Source organism: Scardinius erythrophthalmus (assembly GCF_964197995.2).
Source record: "Scardinius erythrophthalmus genome assembly, chromosome: 2".
Classification (NCBI taxonomy): domain Eukaryota; kingdom Metazoa; phylum Chordata; class Actinopteri; order Cypriniformes; family Leuciscidae; genus Scardinius; species Scardinius erythrophthalmus.
Window position 1 is genome coordinate 32,269,071 of NC_138222.1, and position 19,275 is coordinate 32,288,345.

Below are 19,275 nucleotides of genomic sequence, written 5' to 3' on the forward strand. Positions count from 1 at the left end.
AATCGTGAAGCATAAAGATTTGAGCTCTTATAAGACATTTGATAAGTGTTTTGAACTGAGTGATTTTTCCCAGGTGTCCTTCACAAAGTCCATGCACACTCAGAGCTTTACTGTCGAAGTGTGCGTCATCGATAAGAACGACAACGTGCCGGTGTTCTTGGTTGAGAGCATGAGAGGCAGCGTGCAGCTGGGGCTTCTCAAAGGTGGGTGGGCAGTGCACAGCAGGCCTGCATCAGAGAACTTCATTTGCTTGATGCTTATCCTAATTGCCTTGACTTTTTCTTAAATTATATAGGCGTGTGATGCTAAATGAGATAAATTGTTAGTTTGAATGTCCCACATTTCCTTCACCACACCATAAATTAGAGTAGCCTAGTAGTGCAGTTAGAAAAAGCTTATTGTGCCATAGTTGAATGGGACTGTAGCTTTTTTTTCAAGACACATGAAGAGCATTTTATGTCTGTTTGACATGCAGACAAGCTGTTTTACCTGTACACCATCACTGTGATAATAGATGAAATGTACTTGAAGTGCTACCAATTGTGAATTGAATTTCTTAATTTTCTCAGAAACTCTTGTTTGCTTGTAGAGATTGGAGTGAATAACAAGAATGTTTTTGTCATTAATGTTCAGAGATTACTCATCTCATCTTTAAGAACATCAGAAAAGAGAGACTCATGTACTCTGACCTCAGAGGCTTCATGCTGAGGAAGAAAATTAATTGAAGAACAAACGAACAAACTGATTCACCTTTTTTTATCAGTGCAGTGAAGTCATCCTCTTGAATACGCATTGCCAATTATTTGAATATAGAACATCAATAATGACCTGTGTTGAATGTCAGGCTAGTTTCACAATCACTTGATTGCAATCAAACATTAAGAACAGAACAATTACAGAAATTTAAATGTATTCCGGTTTCAACCAAAGCTCTATACACAGCTGTTAATAATGATTTTGACTAATACCCCATTTAGTAAAAAACTGTGAATTATTTTCTGTGGTAATCAACGACTTTGCTTTGAGAGATTTTATCTTATGGCCAATCCAATTCCTCCCTCTTCTCCATGTCATTTTCGCTCTCCTTTCACAGTTAATAAAATGGGCAAAAATATAATTGTGAAAAAAATAACTATTTTTGAAATTCCGTTCTGTTAATATGCAAATAACCACCATTTGCTCATCAATCTAAATGCGTCAGTTCATGTAGATTGTGATAAATCATTCTGATGTGTGTCTGTGTGTACGTGTCATTGTCACAGGAATCCCGTTCATGCAGGTGGAAGCGCTGGACCGAGACGACCGAAACACCGCCCACGCGGACCTGCGCTTCAGTCTTCTGGACCAGATACCACGCATCCCTGCCAGCCACATGTTCTCCATTGATTCTATCACCGGAGAAGTGTCTCTTACAGAGGATGGTAATAAACTACTCATGCTTCTCTGTGACTAAGATTAGGATAAACTGAATGAATAGCCTGACTGATATATTCGGTAAAGAGTAAGTCAGTGCATGTCCTAATCACAATACCATTGCATTGACCAATCAAATCTTGAAAAGGCATAGAATAATACCTCTTTCCTTGTAAATTTTGGACTAGTGCACTCATGCTTTTTTAAGCATCTTGGTGTAAACTGCCTTCCTCATCTGTCACTCCTCTCAGCCCAATTCCACCATGACATCAGCTAATAACTTTCTCTTTCGCTCAGCCAGTCCAACATGCTCTGCTTACTGAATTGTTAACTCGGCTGTTAACAACATTGTTTTTTTGTTTTTTTTAAACACGGCCACTATTTGAATGAGTCATCAAGACCCCGTCCCTATCAGGTCAGCTCAGACGATTCTGGTTCAAATGCAATGAGAGCAGCCTGGCATTAGCTCAGAGAGAGGGCTAAAAACAGAGGCTTAATACGCTTACAGTTTGTACACTGTGTTTTTATTTGGCTGTGCAGACAATAGATGGTTTTGTAGGTCTTTACTGCTGCATTTGATTTGCTCCCAGAGTGATATACCTTGTGTTAACAATACATTAGATACATAAGATTATTTTGTGGAGTACATTAGATACATTAGATTAGATGCATTACATTACTTTGTGGAGTAATCTAATGTTCTTACTAGTTAGGTTGATTTTGTCCAATTAACAAAAAAATTATTTGATTTACACTACCGTCTTTTAAAAGTTTAGGGTAAGATTTTATATTTAGCAGGGATGCATTAAGTTGATCAAAAGTGACAGTAAGGAAATTTGCGTTGTTGACTAAGATTTATATTTAAAATAAGTGCTATGAAAAGCATTGATAATAATAAGAAATGTTTATTGAGCACCAAATCAGCGTATTAAAAGGATTTCTAAAGAATCACGTGTCACTGATGCTGAAAATTCAGCTTTGTCACCACAGGGATAAATTACATATTGAAATAGAAAACAGTCATTTTCAATTGTAATAATATTTCACAATATTACTGTTTTACTGTATAAACAGTGGCATAGCCTTGTAGCCTTGGTGAGCAAGAGAGTTTTATCAACATTTAAAAATCCTTAGAATGGTAGAGTAAATAAAATCAATTCTATTATGACAACTCTCAGTTTTGCATGGTAATAGATATGACAATGTTAATGTATTTGGTCTTGGCAGAATATATATCTGCTACAGTGCTGCTGCTACTGTCAATACATACACAGACACGCTGCTGTGAGCATGTAAGACATACTGCTGTATAAAAAATAACATATATGAAATTACCCGTAGCAGATCTATACAGGTGGAACTTAAACTGCAACAGAAAACTCTAACCAACTATTTTAAATTTGAGCAGCAAGCTCATTGGCTGGAGATGCAACAGGATCCAATCAGCTTGTGCCATGTAGTTGATGTAATTGTTAGCAGGTTCAGTTAAGGACCCATCAGCCTGCGCCATCTAGAGTAACATGATAGAATTGGATTTAATATTGGATTTTACATACAGTATAAGACTTTTTAGCTGTTGTTGATGTTATGGGGATCTTTTTATATCAGCCGTTTGTGGGGTTTTTCCTTAAATGTGTCTATATGTCCAGGTGCCTCAACACTAGATCCAGAGATGTGTGGCCGCTACAAGCTCTCGGTGATGGTGCAGGACATGGCCGGCAAGGCCAACGCTTTCTTCTCGACTGGAACTGTGTTGGTGGAGGTGACTGGGAATGCGTGGGCCTCACCTGATCCAGTGAGATTGCAGGAGAATCTGCCTGGACCATATCCCATCCCAATTTCACAGGTAAGATGAAAGCAGAGGGCTCTAGGCGCTGGCGGCATGAGATAGATATCCTGTGTGTATATATTATAGGTGAGTATGTTATATTGCGTTCAAAGGGAAGTGTGGCAGCATCCCTCAATTGCACATGGCTTTCATCATGACATGACCTTTTGCTTCTGATTTTATGATATTAATCATGACTCACTGCCTTCTTAACATACAGTCTGAAACACCTGGTATTGTGATAGTTGATATGGGGCGTCTACTTCCAACCTCTAAGCACTTATATTTACTTTACTTTACATTTAACTCCACAGCAAGGGTTAAATCTAGCTTGACAATTAATGTGTAACATCAGAAAATGCTTGAATACAGTCAGCGAAATCAGAGTACAATTGTGCTATGTGAAGTGGAAAATATGTAAGTTGTGTTTGCAGAATGATATTTATTACCATCACAAGTTGTTTGTGGGTTTGTGGCAAAAGATCCTCCTCTCTCTCCTTTATGGATGCCTCCTACACACACACCAACACATTTCCACCCACTTAAATTTCTGGATCACAAAAATGCTTTTCTTTCCCAGCCTGGGCTACTCCAGGGGTACTAAAGTAGCGTGGAAAGGTTTTGATGTTACTGATTACAAGAAATAGTCATGATATTTTAAGGAAAGAAAACATCGAAGTGAGTGACATTTGTTGCAGAATATATGTGCTCATTTGTAGTTTTTTTTTCCCCTCATCTGCCAGCTCCTCCCAGTTGTAGTCTGTTCTGACTCCTCGTCCTCCTCCAGAGCCCCCACCCTACCTCCTCTGTTGAACTTTATTTAGTTACGGCATGAGGACGCATCCAGGGGGGTGGGTTTGGCTTGGTGTCTCTTTAATTGTGTTTTGGTGTGGTTCTCTTCTGTTCCTGTTTGCCTGTGTTCCCGATCCTTGTTTGTTTTCTGATTATTACACACCTGTCTAATAGTTCTATTGATTAGCCTCCTGATGTATTTAAGCCCTTAATTCTCCTATTAGAAATATCATGAGAACCGATACTTCGGTACCAAGTCGATATCAACATTTGAAAATCCTGACGATACTTGTTTTTCTACAGTACCGCAGGTACCAATTGTACTGAACATTTATGCACTATAGCATGTGGTTGAACCCAAACAGATTATCAGAGCAAATCAGTAATTTTCAATAGTATCCACATTGAGCTACACAGTACAATACAAGACTTTTAGCTCACATCGTTTTATATCATGGCAATTTATAAATAAAAGCGATTTTGAACTATAAAGTACTTGCGCACTCTCTGAGAGACGGTCTTCAGTCGCTGCACCCTCAACCATAGCGCACACTCATAGCTGCCTTTCGCGAGTGTCCGATTTTTGCGGCTTATTTTACATAAACGTTCAAATATACACACAGAGTTATGTCCAAATGCCCATCTTGGTGAATATTTGCGTTGGTTATGTGAATGTGAACAGCATATTGTCTCCGTCGATTAGGTCTTAGTGACAGCAGCCTTTAAAGGGGTCCTATTATGCCCTTTTACAAAGTCTTGATTTTGTTTTCGAAGTCTTGAATATGTTTTCATGCTTGATTGTTAAAAAAATCATTATTTTTCACATATTTTACATTATTACAGCTCCTCTCTCCTCAGTATGGTTGAGCGCGTCGTTTTCAATGAAGCCCCTCCTTCCGAAATACGAAATGTGCTGTAATTGGTTAGCTGGCCCAGTGTGTTGTGATTGGCACCAAAATGTCCCACCCCTTTATAACCGCAAGCTCTACTCAGATGTAAATATTAATGATTAGTGTCAGTTTCAAACCAATTCAAGTCTGATTCAGACCCTGACAATGTTAACGAACAAGAGGATTGTGCTGAACAGACTTCAAGTATGGATTTCACAGGACGTTTCAGAGTGGGAAGGTTTTTTTTTTCTTTTCTTTTTTCTTACAGATATGTTGTTATCCACCATTTAATCATATTTATAACGTGTCATATCGGAAAACTATGGTAATCCAAACAGAAATCGATCACAAAATCATGGTTAATTTTCCTAAGTGGTGGTGAGCAGTCTGATAAAAGCAAGAACTTGCAAAAGCTAAAGTAAACACTTTATCAATACTGTAATGTTAGTTAGCGGGCTAGCGGAGACAAAGCTTTGCCCTTCGTTTACATCATTTTGCAACTACAAAAAGCTTATAATTGTGACTGTTAATAGAAAACACAACTACAAATAATAAGACATGCAAGTTGGGATCCATAAACAACAGTTTGTCCCGACAAAATGGGAATGGCTACGTCTTTCAGGAGAAGCTTTTGTGCGTATAGCCTGCATTGTTCTCTCTTCTGGAAGCTGTTCTCCATAAAATGTGCAGCGCACAGACAAATGTTGAGGTTACAATGTTCAGGAACAGTGTCAGACTTAGGACAAACTTTTTCTGGGGTGTAAAAAACAGCGGCAATAACTCTTCCTCTTCTCTAAAGCAGCCTCACATGGCCTCACCCCCTTCGTTGTGTGTTGCCGGGGGCAGGGTTTATGTACATTTTAGGGTTTGTGATGTCACCAACATGGGAAGAAGTTTGTTGTAGTCCCTACCAGCTGTTTGTTGTAGTCCTTAAAAAGCGATTTCTGGAAAATAAAATATCTTCCTTTGCATTGAACTTTGAGCGCCGTATCTTTGCAGATGTTGTTTATGCTCAAATAGCAACATTACACACTAACTAAAGTTAAAAAAGTGAAATCATCATCAAGGACCCCTTTAAAATCTGCTACTGTCTACTATTGCATTATTAATGATAATCAAACAACAAAAGAAAAGCTTTAATAAGGATTAATCTATATTTTACTTATACAGTTATGACTATGCACAGTTATTTTATATTTGATTCTTCAATTTCTGTGGTATTTTTACTTGAATGCCACTGTTAGACCTAACTGAAAAAAATATACAGCATTGTTTAATTTGTATCTTTATTCTATTGTATTTACTGCTTCTAATGTGTTTATTCATTCTTGTTTTATTACTGACTATTGCAACAAATTACCTCATAAATACACAAATACATTAAGTGAGCTAACATTTTGGTAAGATAATTGTAATTTATTTAAAAAAAATATATGTATAAAAATTGTGGTATTGATACCGACTACTAGATTTTTGGTCTCGTGACATCCCTAGTTCCTATGTGTAGTGTTATATGGTTCCTGTTTATTAAAAAGTACTTCTCTCTCTCTCTCTGGATAAAAGTGATTTTTCAAAGTTTTTAAATAAAAAAGATTATTGGAGGACACTTTAATATAAAATACTGTTTCAGTCTTTCTATTTCATAATTTCATATTTAATTCCAAGAGTTACTTGGCATTTCTTTGTGATTATTTGTGAAAATTTCTTGCAATTTCTGAGTGAATATTGTTTTAAAGTTAGGAGCTACAAATGACAGAAATGGTGAGACACTGTTTTATATTATAGTACTGGTTTTGATGTATGCAATAGAATTTTAACAAATACCTTTTTATATTAATACAATAATATAGTATTGCATCGACATTGCATTGTATTATATTTTAATTAATTTACACAAAATAACTCTTGATGTAAGGGAGTCAGATAAGGAACAATAATACTGTACGTGTGCTATGTGAGCTGGATCTGTCTGGAATTTTTTTTTTTTTTTTTTTTTTATGGGAAAAGCCTTTTCCCACCCACTCATGTGTGCTGTGATGTGCATGTGGGTGGCTGGAGTTATGAAACAGATTAGTGGTCATGAAGGACTCTGTGTGTCTCTCATAGCAACACTGCAGTACAGTACTCCTCATTTCATCCTTCTCAATTCTTCTATTTTTAAAATGATATAGATATAAACCTAAAAAAAATTGTATCTCAATCCTCTTAACTCCATGTGTTCCTACAAAACACTTTTGGTATTTCAGATAAAGAGCTTTATTCGATCATAATGCTTAGTGGATGACTTGAGCTTAGGGTGTCAGCTTTGTTTGTTTGCTCTCACTCAAATCCACCAAGTACAGGGGTGCCACAATTCAGAAGAGCAGCTAAAATCAGCAGCTGCCCATTCTTGATCCCCATTTAGCTGATGCCACAATAGTGCAATCCACTTTTTTTTTTTTTTAGCAAACTGACCCTAGATGACAAATAACTGCTCAAGAGTCACAATTTGCTTGTGAATGAGTGTGTATTAGACTGATGGGGTGACAGCAGAAGCATTTTAAATTGTCATGTTTAAATCAAGTCTGTGGACGTTGTCATGATGAAGATTGAGGCTGAAAATGTCAACATTGTCCCTGTAAATCTGTGATCCATGCACTCCATAGTTTATTTTACAAGATGCTGGTGTGCTTTATTTTGGCTTGCTTAATTTTCTACATGCTCTTGGATTTCACTGCGCTACATTTTAATAAAGTTCTAAACACAAGTTCAGGAGAAGCCTGGTCAATCTGTCCTGTCAATCATCACACAAGCATCTGTAAGAAACCGCCTACTCATATCCAGTTAGGGGCCTTATTGCAAGGTTCAATCCCTTTCCAATTGAATTTATTAATATTTTGTTGTGAAATTGCTTTTCTAGCTTTGTGAGCTACACAGACATATTTGATCATTGTGCCAATTTTTTTGAAGACGCTGCTTCATGTTAAATGAAGTAAAACTCCTCTAGAGACCTTTCTTTTCCTTTCCGTTCTTTTCCTTTATTGAAAACAGTGGCACTCATGGGCAAGACGCTGAACAGGCAGTGAGATGTGGATCACTAGGCGAAACAGCCAAAGATGCAGCTCATGTTTACTAAGAAAAAACAATATATAAATCACTGTGTGAACCTTTCCTAACACTTTCTTTTAGATTTGAAACATACAGAAGCCCTAAAGGTGCATTCACACTTAAGGTGTGGCCACATTTACCGCTGTTCAGCTAATTTTCGCAGGTGAAATCTTTTCAGAGATTTCAAGAGCTCTTTAAAGTTATTATTAGCCAGAAAACAATAGTTCTGAAAGTGATTCCAACAATATTGTTCGTTGTTGTTACAGTTGTGTTCTGAACCTCCATATTCTTATATAATTATGATTATTAAAACTTTAGTTAAGTTATACAGTAGTTATAGTAATCCTTAATTTTTATATTTTTTTTGTTGTTTTTTGACAAATTGTCTCACGATCTCAACACAACAAATACTGTTTATCAAGATCTCAAATTACAGTAAAAGTTATATCTAATTTTTTTACATTTTATAAGCACAATAAATATAAAAGGGTGCATCATGAGCAAATTACCTCGTCATTTTGATCAGATATTCACTTATGAGTGATTGAGCATTTCCAAATCTGTATACTCAAGGAGGAGGAGGCAACAACTTTATCTAACAGTTACATAATAGTGACTCTAAACATGTGGTCAAATTTTATTGCCAGCCAGCTCGAGGACCCAGGACAACTGCATGATAATAGAATAATATTTGACAGATGAAATGAAATGATTTTCAGCTGATCAGATTATTTTTTCTCTCTCATGATAACAAGAAAACAAAACTTAACTAAAATAAAAATAGCCTCTCCCATCTCAACAGTGAAACTTGGGCATTGATAGACTGCTAAAGCATCATTCTCCTTATCACAAGAATACATTTTCAGCATCAAACTGTTAACACTCTCTCTTGTCAATCCACAGCACTAAGCATCAAAGGCATGAACTGACTCGTCCTAAGAGGATTCTATCACTTCTATCAAAAACAGGCCATGGAAACTAAATAGATGACATCACCTTAGTTGGTGCTCACCATTTTTAGAACAGCAGGACGACACTAATCTCTTCAAAGCTGTGCTTCCTTGACGGTTCATAACAGTGTGGGCAGGTCACCTTTAGAGAGGCCCGCTGATGTATACAGAGTGCTTGAGTTTGGAGAGCCATCTCCATAACAAACGGTTGGAGGGCGAGGTATTGAGGAGATACACATGTCCCCCTCGCTCTCCCCTCTGCAGGGTCCTCTCCTTCTTCGGTGCGTTTCCACACCCTTTCCAGGACAGTTTGCATCATTTGTGGCAGCGCAGTGGAAAATCCCTCCATCGCAAAGGCAGCTGGTTTGTTTTGGCAGGTTCCCGGCCTCACCGCACTTATCAGCTAACTCTCAGCAGTGCCTAAACATGCAGGGTTTTCCTCAAACACTGTATCTCATCGTTGTTTAAATCTGATGTCCAAGCCATTTGGATGGTGCCCTCACAGGTGCCTTGTGAACACTGTATAATAAAGCAGGCTTGATTTTAAGATCAGCCTTTGGGTATACACTTTCACTCAAGTTAATGTTGTCAATAGTATTGATTGGTTATGTTATGTATTTTGGGTGTGTGTCTTTGCAGGTGAAGTGGAGTGGCAGCCCAGTTGAATACAGTCTTGAGGGAGAGTTTCCGGAAATGTTGTTCACTATCAACAGGGAAGGAATCATTTACCTGAATGCTCCTCTGGACAGAGAAACACAGGATCAGGTGAAAGATAAACAACTCATTCATACTTTTATGGATTTACATTAGTGCTAAATGTGGTAAATTCTGTCTAAATTTCATTGTTTACAACAGTTTTTCTGTATAATGTTTAAATAATAAGAGAATAATATTGTTCACTCTGATGTTCCTCTAACTCCAATTTTAACCCCAATATCATTTATTGCTGCTATTTTTCTATCCATTTATATTTCTTTAAACAAGTAGTCCAGCAGGGATCAAGCTCGAGCCAAGTTTTGCACTCAAGCCCGTTTTGAACAAATCAGTGCCACGCTTGAGGATTATGTAGTGACTTTACACTACTATTCAAAAGTTTAGGATTGATAAAATGTTTTAATGGTTTTGAAAGGAGTTTCTTATGCTCACCAAGTCTGCATTTATTTGATCAAAAATACAGTAATTATTGTGAAACATTAAAACATAACTTTAAATATTTACTATTTTAATATATTTTAAAATTAATTTTATTCCTGTGATGGCAATCATTCAGCATCATTACTCCAGGAGTTTTGAATAGATGAGTTTAAAAAAATATATCTTACTCCAAACTTTTTTAATCAGCTTGCCCAAGTTATGCCCAAAAAATCCAGTTCAGTTCCTCTTATATTAACTGTTGGATAATAAAATACTCACCCAACTATTCAATTGTTGGGTGAAAAAAAAGTCCTAAATAAATATCCCAATGGATCACAGAATAATGAAATTTTCTCAACATTCTCAATCAAGAGCCAAATATCAACAATTCCATGGCTTTTAATCACTTAAGAGTAGGCCAGCATTGCTACGGTGTCCATTTGGAGGTACATATGCCTGTGGAGGTCATTTAATCAAAGGAAGCTGGAACTTTGTATCTGTCTTCATCAGTAGCATAGGGAAATCCCAATCATTTTTTACTAAGAAGACTGTAACAAGACTTCACTCTTCCAGCTACAGTATGTAACTCACATAGCATCATAATTCTCATGATGTTTCTGTAAATAGGTCTACGTACGTACATCTCCGCCGTCAGATAACTAGCCACTTTGACAGAACGTCTTCAAATTTATAACTAAGTTCACTTGCCAGTTTGTTGTAATAGTTTATTCTAATTTTATTTTTGATACATTTTAATAGTCAATCTGTAGAACATTTGGGATTCAAGTGAGCATGATCTATTATACATCAGTAGACAGATGACATACAGTTCTGATGTCTTTGCAAATTATAATTCACAAGAATGATTGAGATTAACACTAATTTCTATGTTTTTCCATTTTAGTTTCATATTGACATAGTAGTGGAGAGGCCAGATGGCAGAGAGATAGCTAAGCCCGTGGAGCTGAGAGTGATGGTGGGGGACGCCAATGACAACAGGCCCACATTCCCACAGATGCAGTACCACACTGTAGTCAAGGAGCTTGCGACTAAAGGTTACACACACACACACACACACACACACACACACACACACACACATGCACAATAGAAACACAAAATCCTATGTAAATACTAAAAAAAAGCTAATTTAGTGAGTGGTATGATCTTCTGCTCACAGGTACAGAGATTCTCACTGTCCAAGCAGCGGACAACGACGATCCAAAAACCGATAACGTGCGAATATTTTATCGGCTGGTGGGCCAGATGCCTGAGACTCCTCGAAATTTGTTCCGTGTGGATCGGGACTCGGGAGTGATCACAGTGCAGGCGGACAGCATGGAGGGCACCGCTCCACAGTACACACTCACCATCACAGCAGAGGACGCTAAAGGTCGACACAATGCAAAACTAGTCTAGTTAGAATGGCACCACGTAATTAAACATTGTCATTTTGTGCAATTTTCTCTGATTGGTTTGCGTGATTAAAGACATTTTTTTTTTTTTTCAGATTTCACATTGTGATGCTCCAACATAATTTCCTATAACACCTGTGGTAGTTAGTGTAGTTATGCAGCACAATCTCAGTCACTTTATGGCTCTTAAAATGTCATTTCTTTCCACATACATAGTATGACTACAGATAGAATAAATAATATGCCATGTAGAATCTGATATGCTGTCAGACATGATATATTATCACACTTGATATTAAATGGCAGTCTCTAATGCAGTGATATTGTTATAAATAGATAATTAATATGTTTTCTGAATTGTTCCTCAGGGCTGAACAGCTCATGCACTGTCATTGTCAAAGTTTTGGATGAAAATAACAACTCACCTATCTTCTCCCATCATGAGGTAAGGGCTGTGCACTATGGGTACCACTATGTCTCTGTTATATATTATTTTCAGTTTTGTGAGTGAAAATTTTCTTTTGGACTCTTGATGTTGTTGCTGTCATCTCAGCCTCTCTCTCACTTTCTTCACAAATATTTATAACTAAATGGGTATTATATAGTTATAACGTAAACATGGTTTATGAGGACACTTCATGTGTCCTCGTAAACCAAAAGGCTTAAAAAACTTACTAAAAGGTGTTTTTTGAAATAAAAGAAAATGCAGAAAGTTTTCTGTGATTGGTAGGTTTATGGATAGAGTTAGTGTAAGAGGATAGAATATACAGCTTGTACAGAATAAAAACTATTATGCCCCATAAACCATTAGTCACCGTAAACCACATATACAGTTTGTGTGTGTGTGTGTGTGTGTGTGTGTGTGTGTGTGTGTGTGTGTGTGTGTGTGTGTGTGTGTGTGTGTGTGTGTGTGTGTGTGTGTGTGTGTGTGTGTGTGTGTGTACAAGTCCTGTGTTCTAGAAAATGTGATTTACAGAGTCAGATGAGATAAAGAGCTTTCAGGGGGAATCCATGCTTTAATCTTAGGCTTATGGACATATAATAATTTAGCTGTGAGTGTTTCTTTTTTAGTTTTGAGCACTATAAATGGACAATGCTCACAGCTATAATTGGATGACACCAATTATGACAGTTTATTCATATTAATTCTGCATTTTACCAGAAATTATGTTATATTCAAGGTAGGCTAACAACCACATCAGTTATTAGTTTTACATGTTTAATTTATTTGTATCAGTTGATATTAGAAACTTAATTGTACATTCTAATGGCTTTTTTTTACATTTAGATTATGTGTGTTAGTTGTTTGCAATTTAATGTAGTGTATTTAATGTAGCTGCTGTATTTAAGCAAATCTCAAAATGGATATCCAATTTTGACTGTACTTTGTAATGTTGTGAAGCCTAAAATCGCTTGTAGCATTTAAATAATTGATTTTAGATTTTAGATAATTTGATTTTTTTTTTTTTTTTTTTTTTTTACAGATTATTGTAGAATTTTAATATGAGCCATTTTTCAGTTTTCAACTAATACATTTAAGTAAATTATCACCTTATCTGCATTGGCCAGAATATTAACATTAGTGCATCCATAATTACATTCAGTGAGCAAATGTAATATATAAATCTGTGATGAGCATTTTTAAAGAACATGTCTGATTCTGCTATTTTTGGAAGAGTTTCTTACCCTGAGGTGATGTTCTAAATATGACCACTTACTAATTTGTAGCGCTGTCTATTTATGGTACATGAGCGCATTCACTTATGCAGAACAGCCCTGAGCGCCTTTCTTATGTCATCATCTTTGTTCATTGATGTGTCTGAGTTGAATAATAAACAGTGAGATTATGATCGCTGACTAAAATGACTGGAAGAGGTGAGAAAAATGAGGGATGGAGAGCGGATACAGAACAGAGCGGATGCAGGATGGAGGCAGGCAATGGTCCCTGATTTCTGGAAAACACCCTGCGTGTTTACGCCTACGTGTTGTGAATAATACAGGAGATGTATGTGGGTGCAGACAGAGTGCCGGTGTAAAGATGGAGGGCAGCTGCAGTGGAGGGGTAAAAAAGCAGTGCTGGCTTGAATTCAAGAGGTATATATAGATCCTCTTTGAAATAAGCTCTGTTCTGCATTCTGGAAACAACCATAAATCTCACCTCACTGGCTGTGTGCCTTTTCATTTTTATTATGTGTCCCCCATTTCGTTGACAATGAAGTTCAGTCATTATGAAGCAGCCTCAACTTAGATGGATGATGTTTGGATAAATTGTGCTGTACTTACATTAATGAACAGCATTGTTTGCAGAAATGGACACACATACATTTCTACTCTCCTGATAGGCACTCTCCGGTCATGCCCACATATTCAGCTAATATTCTGGTTCCTTTTTACCTCTTTTTTCTATTTTTCTCTCTCCCTGGAGGTACATTTTTGAGAGGGTTATGCCTGTATGTCAGGAGTTAAGTAGTTCTGAAGGTCAACAACAATATAGCAAGCGGTCAAGGTTGTCTAGTTAGCATAGTGTGGTTAGCTCCATCGACAACAATATAAATAATTATAATATTCTCCATTTTAACATTATAAAAGTCTTTACTATCTTACTGAATTTTTTAATTTTCCATTTGATAGAGCTCTTCTCTTAACTGGAGATCATTCATAAATGGAACATTTTTGATGCATCCATTTGTTCAATATGTTTTCTAATCACACACATCTTCATGGTTAATTTATTCTCCATTTTATCATAATTGCATACACACTTAAAAATAAAGGTTATAAATGGTGTGTTTTTCCATGATTCCATAGAAGAACCATTTTTGGGTTCCCCCAAAATCCTTTCAGTAAACAGGTCTTAAAGGCACATCTCGGTTACGTATGTAACCCTCGTTCCCTGAGGAGGGAATGGAGATGTTACGTCAGTGACTGACAAATGGGGGTTTCGCTTAGAAGCCTATCACCTTCGAGTTCTTACAGAATGAGCCAATGGCAAAACAATGCATAGCGCAACTCCGCCCCACCACGTGGGTATAAAAGGAGCAGCGCTGCAATCTTGCATTATGTTATGCTGAAGAGCCGAGACTGAACTCCCGGCTGTTCCCGGCTGTAATGTCTCCATTTCCTCCTCAGGGAGCAAGGGTTACATACGGAACCAAAACGTTCCCTTTCATTCAGTCACTCCGAGTTATGTCAGTGACTGACATATGGGGGTACCAATTCAATCATGCCACAGCGGCTGTCTTCCAGTGCCCTGCGCAAGTCTGAGCTCCCTGTCATAAGACTAGCACGGACGAAGGGCTAGGCTTAACGCACCGAGCCGATCGAGCACTTTCGATGATGAAGAGGTTCCACTTCAGAGCATAGGCGTTTCTCGTGGACAAGGTCTTAGCAGAAGTGATGGTAGCCACCACCTGAGGTGGTAAACCACTTCCCGTCCAGAACCCACACATGCAGGTTCCATAGATCGGGACATGGGTGAAGGAGGTCCTCCCTGGAATTGGCCAGGGAGGGGCTGTCATGAGGAGCACCAATTTGGAGAACCAGCAACTCAAGGCAATTGACATGCCAAAGGCGTTGGGTTTCTGTCCAGGAGCCCACGGCAACATTCCAAGCCAGCCCGTGGCAGAGGCATCTGTTGAGACAACAACATGCCTGGAAACTCGTTCTAAGGGCACTCCGGCCCGTAGAAAGGAGAGGTTCGACCATGGGGTGAAGGTCTGATGGCAGGCCCGAATAACTGGTACTCGGAGCATGCCCTGTTGCCATGCCAATCTCAGGAACCGATCACAAAGCCAGTGCTGAAGCAGTCGCATATGAATCAGTCCGAGTGGCGTGGCTGCCGCTGCTGAAGCCATATGCCCCAGGAGCTTCTGAAATAACTTCAGTGGAACCGCATTAATGCCCTTGAATTGACTCAGGCAATTCAGCAGTCGAGTCAATTTCCATACCGAGAAAAGAGATCCTCTGCACAGGGGAGAGTTCGTTATTTTCCCAGTTGACCTGAAGGCCCAGACGGGCGAGGTGCCGGAGCACCAAGTCCCTGTGTTCGCAAACCTGCTCTCGAGAGTGAGCTAGAATCAGCCAGTCGTCCACACAAGCCCGATGCTCGCGGCAGCCCGGGAAAGCATGGCAGTCAGTTCTGGATCAGACTCGGGCAATGCTGGCACCCCTGAAGGAGACAGCACAGCTGAGTCTTCATCTCCAGATGACTCAAACCCACCTTGTGATGCGGAGATAGACATGATGTCATCTGCCAGGGCGCCAAATGAAATGCTGGGCTCACCATAAGACTGGCCAGCGACCCCATCCGGAAACCTCACGGGTGGGAGAGGGGGGTGTGGCCCAAGGATTTGTCGGATTGTTCCACACCGGCAGCCTCAGATCACCCTGGCCACCAGCCAAAGTATCCCCTCTCGTGGAGAGAATAGATTGGGGTGTGGCAGAAGGGACTCTACCTCTAACGAGGTCATTGAGTCTCGATTGCAACATTGCAATGGTCATGTTCCCGCAATGAGAACATGACGCATCCACGAATGCTGCCTGAGCGTGATTTAAGCCCAAACACGCCAGACAGCGTTCGTGCCCATCAGCAGAATTAATCTGTCTACCGCACCCAGAAATACACGGGCGAGACATCTTTAAAAAGATGCACCGTGGGCAGCTCTTTTAGAGAGGATAAAACTCAACGGCAGTGCTGAAGCGCCCAGGGAGAAAACACACACTGTTGGCAGATCACTGCACAGACCAGCAGCAGGAATGAGATCTCGCTGGAACATGGCGTCACACCAACACAAATGAAGAGTCGCTCATCTCGTATCTAGAACTCGTAGACAGCTTGCAGTGGAGAGAATTGAAGAAACAAAACATAATGCGAGATTGCCGCGCTGCTCCTTTTATATCCACGCGGTGGGGCGGAGTTGCGCTATGCAAATTCCGCAGACCCATGGCATTGTTTTGCCATTGGCTCGTTTTGTAAGAACTTGAAGGTGATAGGCTTCTAAGCGAAACCCCCATTCGTCAGTCACTGACGTAACTCGGAGTGACTGAACGAAACAAAACCATTTTTTCTTAGTGTGAAGAACATTTAATAATCTAAAGAACCTTTTTCTGCTATAAAGAACCTTTTGTATAATGGAAAGGTTACATGGATGTTAAAGGTTCTTCATGGAATCATCAATGCCAATAAAGAACCTTTATTTTTAAGAGTGTATAGTATCTTTGAAATCTTTCATTTGTTTCTGTCTCTCCAGTACGGACCCTTCCACCTGGCTGAGGACTCCTCAGTGGGCACCACAGTTACTGTAGTGTCAGCATGGGATGCGGATGAATGGGGTGGAGACAGCTGGCAGGTGGACTACAGACTTGAATCTGGGAATGAGGAGGAGGTTTTTACTCTAGTGACAGACAGACAGACCAATGAAGCTGCCCTCATCCTTGATAAGGTATTATCTCTGCCTGACTATACTACTGCCATTCATAGATGCGTAGATAGACATTAAACCAAATTGCACTTGTTTTAAAGAAGGAGCTTTAAAGTAACTTTCATTGGTCTGTTCTTTTTCACTGAAGTGAGCCACATTCACAATGGGACTGACACTGCATATGCTCATTGTCAAATTGTCAAAATGTATGATTGCTCATATTCTTGAGTTTCTAAAATTATCTCTGTGTTTACCTTCGCTGAACAGTTACATTTATTATAGGTAACGTTAAGTGCATGGATGAGGTTTAAAAGTTAAGTTGTTGACCACTCAACCCCCAAGAGTTTATACACTTTTCAAGCAACATATTTCATGAAAATATGTTGTTGTTGTTGTTGTTGTTTTAAATTGTGTATTTACTTTCTTTTAAAAATTACTGTAAGACAAAACTTGGCACCTGTGTGAACTAGAAATGCCTTTGGGCCCAGTTGGTTAAAAGTAATGGCTCAGAAAAATGTATAGTATAATTTGTTTCCAAATGCCACTTGGTTTGATAGCGCAATGAATTTAATAAATTTTTAAGTGGGGCTTTAGGTTTTCAAATACATTTTTGAGGCCGTTAAATAAAAACAAACAGTTAAGTCTTTGTTTAGCTGGCCTTTCAGCCAGAGCTCAAGGCCTGATCCTCGCTGTGACCTACATTCCCTTCAGGTGATGCAGTTGTTCCACTGCAGGGTGAGGGTCACCACAAACACATGATTAGTGTCACTGGTTCCCTTGATCTTGAACTCTGTCCACCCTGTCTGTGATATACAACCCGTTTGATCCATTTCTGACATTTTATTCATGTGCTAATAGCTTTTCATCAGACAGCAGGCTGGGAGGTGGTGACATTTCAACTGATATATATTTGTATGTCAAGGAGCTAAGCAATTTGTTTTACATTGTGTTTATCTGTTTCCTGGTTAACTCTCTTGGATGGTGATCTGTGTGTCAGTGATTAAGTAATTGTATTGTATTCTTAGTTAGCGCTAATTACAGAATGTCAAGTTTTCAGCATGCACAGTCAACGCTGGAGACCACAAATAGTAGAAGGACTGTTTTTAAGGAAACAACAATAAATGTAATTTGCTGTTGCCTTGAAGCATGTTAGAGCAGTGGGCTGATGTTTTAACAGTTGTCAGGAGCTATAAACAATGTTTTTGTGTCCAATTTTATGCAGGGATTGCCTGAGGATTTGAGAACAGCTCATTTCTTGTCCATGATGACGGGTGTGCTGAACTCTCAGGTGTATTCTGAGTGCAGCAAAAGAACAACTTATTATTGCATGGAAAGGGTCCAAAGCTTTATGTAACAATTTTAGAAATTCATTATTGTAAATTCAAATGATTGAGTTTTGAAAAAAAGATAAATGTAGTATTACATTTAATCATTTAGCAGACACTTTTATCCAAAGCGACTTACAGATGAGGAACGTCACAAGCAATGTGTCATATAAGCACCAACAACACTCACAGTACCACAATGCAAAGTTTCAGATAAAATGTTGTGAAAATAAACAACAAGTTGAGTTGTTTCCTGAAGATTTTGATGAGTAACTTGGGAAATTCATTCCACCACACAAGAACAGAGAGAACAAGACTTCTGGAAAGTGGTTTTGTATTTATTTCATAACCTTTTATAACTTTGTTTATTTTTGTGTTTTGCAAAGGCTTTATTAAGACAGGAAGGGTCTGATTTTCTTGATTTCATAAAGCATGAACCTGCAAGACTGTGTCTTTTTTCATCGAATTCTGGCACCTGGTTCTTGGCTGCGTTTGATTTGTAAATCCCAGCTGTACACTGGTCAACTGATGGGTTGGCTGGGATGACAAAATGTAATATAGGCAAAGAATGACAGAACAGCAGGGTCTGGTCAGAATGCTGTCTGCTCTTAAAAATACAAGTGGATAAAGTGACTTAATGAATTAAATTAAGTGAAATTTGGTTGTAATATTACTAGTGGGGAAAAACAGCAATGCTGTTCACTTCCCGTCAGTAGCATTAGTCTTTTTCTCTCTGTCTCTGTCTTTCTCTCTCATTTTCTGTTTTCTGGAAACACACACAGATTTAACATTTGCATCATCACTGACATCATCAGTTATTCTCACTTATAGAAAGGATGATTTTTGTTGTTGATTTTTCAACAAACACACATTAGAGGTGCAAGTGTTGAGAATTAAGTTAAATGAGAAATGAAAATGAAAAGATCAAAATTACCGGTAGGGATAAAAAAAGTGCTTTGACATCAATAATGACATGTCATTACCACCCTCTTCTAAATCGACATTTATTTGAACTCTGTTA

The 19,275-nt window shown here is 38.5% G+C and overlaps 1 protein-coding gene across 1 annotated transcript in view; it reads left to right on the forward strand.

Moving 5' to 3' along the window:
- The window catches only part of cdh16 (cadherin 16, KSP-cadherin), a 37,727-nt gene that overhangs the window by 5,165 nt on the left and 13,287 nt on the right, over positions 1-19,275 (forward strand). Inside the window, exons 5-12 of the mRNA XM_081393085.1 lie at positions 74-203; positions 1,263-1,421; positions 3,063-3,259; positions 9,600-9,725; positions 10,999-11,149; positions 11,275-11,487; positions 11,878-11,954; positions 16,759-16,950. Coding sequence (XP_081249211.1) covers positions 74-203; positions 1,263-1,421; positions 3,063-3,259; positions 9,600-9,725; positions 10,999-11,149; positions 11,275-11,487; positions 11,878-11,954; positions 16,759-16,950 — 1,245 coding nt within the window. The remainder of the gene's footprint in view (positions 1-73; positions 204-1,262; positions 1,422-3,062; positions 3,260-9,599; positions 9,726-10,998; positions 11,150-11,274; positions 11,488-11,877; positions 11,955-16,758; positions 16,951-19,275) is intronic.